The 3761-nt window shown below is 36.6% G+C and overlaps 1 protein-coding gene across 1 annotated transcript in view; it reads right to left on the bottom strand.

Annotated features, from left to right (window-relative positions):
* LOC121862387 (protein pellino-like) overlaps positions 1 to 2217 on the bottom strand; it is a gene marked incomplete at its 5' end in the record, with an annotated part of 58462 nt that extends 56245 nt beyond the window's left edge. Inside the window, 1 exon segment of the mRNA XM_042360651.1 lies at positions 2029 to 2217. Coding sequence (XP_042216585.1) covers positions 2029 to 2217 — 189 coding nt within the window.
* Between the last annotated feature and the right edge of the window lie 1544 nt (positions 2218 to 3761).

Here is a 3761-nt window from a genome sequence, read left to right as displayed (position 1 = left end):
ATATATGAAATGGTTAAATTTAATAAACTTGAGAAGATATTAGATAACAATACAAGTTACAAGACTGATATTAAAGCAAATCATTACAACACTTTTGCAACAAATAATAACCACAATCCCAAAAAAATGTGGCTTATACAAAACATAAATAGTTTGATATTTATAGAAATAACCAAACCTCATGGAATATTAATTATCATAAACTAAAAAAAACTATCATACAATAATATCAATGGTATGTTGCTATACCATATGTTTACCTTACATACTCACAAAATGAATAGAGGGATGAGCTTATTACCAAGAGAGAACATAGCTAAGCAAATTATACTGCTTTTCTTTAACATGTTAAGTGATACAGTAGGTGCATCTTTATCGATGCTGGTATTTATTTGTCCTTATCCGATTGAATGAAAGTTACCCAGATCCTTTTCAAAAAACATTACGTACCACCTTCTGTTTACTCATTTCTCTCTCATTTTCACACTTCCTACCGCCTTTTCATTTTTCGTCGTCTTTCCCTTACCTCTCCCCCTACTTCTGCCACCCTCGCCACCTCCTCCTTTCCTTTCGTTGTGTCTTTCTTCAAAGGCTTCGTTTTTGTAAGTGGCATTATATATTGTATCACACAATCCAAAATATGTATTATCTGCACTGATGGTTGTTCTTTAGATTATTGATAAACAAATGCTGGCAAAAACAAGTACTGTACAGTGATATCTCCATTAGCCGGAACAATTGGTGCAAAGCACTTCTGGGAATGAGAGATTTCCGGTAACGAGACGACTCTCTCAAAGCCGGAAAAAAATCCTTCATCCCCGGAATTTTCCGAGTAACGGAAAAATGTTCTCGCAAGTTCCAGAAGTTGCCCATTACATCATCTCTTGAACCCGGAAAAATATCCCCCATCCCTTGAATTTTCTGGGAATCAGGAGAATTTTCTCCGAATTTTCCAGAAAATCTTTCCCAAAGCCAGAATTTTCCGGAAAATTCCGACTTTGGGAATGATTTTCCGGGAAAATTTAAATTACAGCTATCAAAGAGTTTCGGGTTTGAGGGATTCTGGCTAACGGAGATATTACTGTAATAAGAAAAACCCTATCACCCAGTTCCCTGCCACACGAGAGTGCGACGTAGCCACTTGAGCAAGGAAGGTTTGGTAGGGGGTAATATTACACCTGAAGGCGACTGTACTTTATAGGTGATATAAGGGATATTCAAGGGTAATTTTAACTATATGTGTAACCCCTGCGTAAGATGCGACACGACTGTATTGTATTCAGGCATTTTTTAATAATAAAAAGTAATTACTATTGACCTCGGAACATCTCCTAATATCAAGTGCACATGGCCTCAAAATGGCCTAAAAATACCCATGATATTGGTGAGATTTCAAAACACCCCAACAAAACCCCCAGCTGGGTGGGCTTGCTGTGATCGCCATGTTCCCCCACCCACAACTTTTGATATTCCTTGATCTGCCCCTGCTACTTCTGACAACTGGTTTCCAAGAATGAAGTGAATTTTCGTGTATAAATGTTCTTTTAATCATATGGGAATGTCTTCAAGTTTGATTCTGTTATACCTTTAGTTCATACTTTATAAAATACAGGGTACTGTATAGGTGGGACTTTTCATTTATAAGTACAATACATATATATATATACGGGTATAAAAAGATCTACATATCTACGTAATAATTGGAGAATTTAAGTGGCCACATTCTACAAATTCTATTATTCTCATAACATAATAAATTCCTCCACCAATGAAAGAAAGGAACCTATTCCCATTTAAATCTAACAACAAAATTTCTGAGAACGAAATGGATTATATCCATTTCATTGCCAGAGATATACCTAATATTTGATATATCAGATTTCTCTCTTTTGAGGCCTGCATACTTTATTGTTATATAGAAGGACTACTGTATCAATGATATTTACTGTGCATTACTCTCCCTTTTCCTCCTTGCTATGATTAATGCCTTATCACAATAGATAAAATAAAAAATCAACTTTCACCTACCTTAATTCCTTTTTGTGGTGCAGACCGTGACTCCCTTAATGCATAGACACCACCCCCTACTGATACCTCTCGCCATATACCAGGTTTAGCTTCTCCTCCACAAAACTGACTAGGAGGATGCATGATTAATACTCCATTTGTTGTTAAGCCATCTATTTCTCCATTGTTCTGCCACTTTGTTGCTTTCTCCTGTAGGAAGTAAAGAAATTATAAAAAATCTTAGGCATTTCCAACTCTAAATACAGAAAATATTAAAATTAGTCTTCAGACAACTTACAGTAGAGCAGCTCATACGAAACCTGTGACCCAAATGTGTTGCCTCATCACTGATACCATGCCATACCTCTCACCCCCCATCCCACCTCCCATACTCACTGCATATTAAGTTGTTTGACTAAATTTACTGAGTAACCTCTAGCACTAAAATTTTAAAAGCTATTCGCTCAAATGCTTGATGCATTTTCTCCTCTGCCACATAAGAAATTCTCAAGTAAACCTCAAAACATATTCTGGACAGCATCCAAGATATGTTTGGTAAATAAGATAACCATATCCAAAGCTATAAAAACAAATACTGTAAAGGCATCCAAAAAGGCATTCCAAAAACAGACACAAATAGTCCCCAAATAGATCACACATATTAACGGGGAGGCACACTCACCCTAGAGGTTATCTTCCCCTCACTATTGGTTCAATGCCTATACCCAAGGAGACACTGACTTTAAACCCCATCCACGTCACCTTCACATGGTAAATAATCACATATTATAACTCTTTTAAACAATTTCTAACAAAAAGTTTTCATATTTTTAAGACATATTCTTATTTATTGCCTTCCCCATGCATATCAGATATGAGGCCCTCAAGGGTTAAGTGTTTCCCCTAAGTTCATAGACGAAAGCAAGTGAAAGGAGCCCAAAATCTGTTAAAAAAAAGTGGGAAAATGCAAAAAAAAATACATTATCTGTGGTACAAAAAGTATAGATGTTGGACAGACTTGCTACGGGTAAGGGTTCAGTATCTGTAGCTAGAGCTTACAGCCTAAATGAGTCGACTGTATGTACAGTGAAAATAGATGCAGCAAAACTTAAGAGGATGTGTTCCTGCAAGTGCACCACTAGGCAATAAAGTGTCATTTTAGTCATGACCCTACTATTCAAAAATATGAAGGCCCTGAACTTCTTCTGTATTGAGTTCCAAATGCAGAAAAGTGTTCCACTGAATGGACCAGTAATTTAAGAATAAGGCAAGCACTTGCAGGAACACTTAAAACATGAAGCTGCATCAACTTAATGGGGAATATAGTGAATAAAAAAGAACCTAGTTTTATGGCCAGCATAGGGTGATTTGAAAACTTAAAGAATTATGCAGTATCTAGACTGCCTAATGTGAAGTTGGTAGGTAAAGCTTTAGCTGCATATCACAAAGCAGCTGAACATTTTCCTCCTAAGATGGCCAAACTTATTGAAGAAAGGGGCTACAAACCTGATAAGTTTTCAATGCTGATGAGACTGGCTATTTTGGAACCAAATGCCAAAAAGAACTTTTTTTTCAAAGGCTTCAACAACTACTCTAGGTTTCAATGTATTTGCACCCGTGTGCAAATATATTGGGAGATTTTATGGTAAAGTTGATGTTCCTTTACCAAACCAAGAATTCCCATGCACTCAAAGGCACGAATAAATACTAGCTGCCAGTGTTTTGGAAATGTGCTGGAAGTGTAACATTATGAG

The sequence above is a fragment of the Homarus americanus genome, unplaced genomic scaffold (genome assembly GCF_018991925.1).
Source record: "Homarus americanus isolate GMGI-L3 unplaced genomic scaffold, GMGI_Hamer_2.0 scaffold31037, whole genome shotgun sequence".
NCBI lineage: Eukaryota > Metazoa > Arthropoda > Malacostraca > Decapoda > Nephropidae > Homarus > Homarus americanus.
The sequence above is the reverse complement of the archived record's forward strand: the minus strand, read 5'-3'. Positions and strand labels throughout refer to the sequence as shown.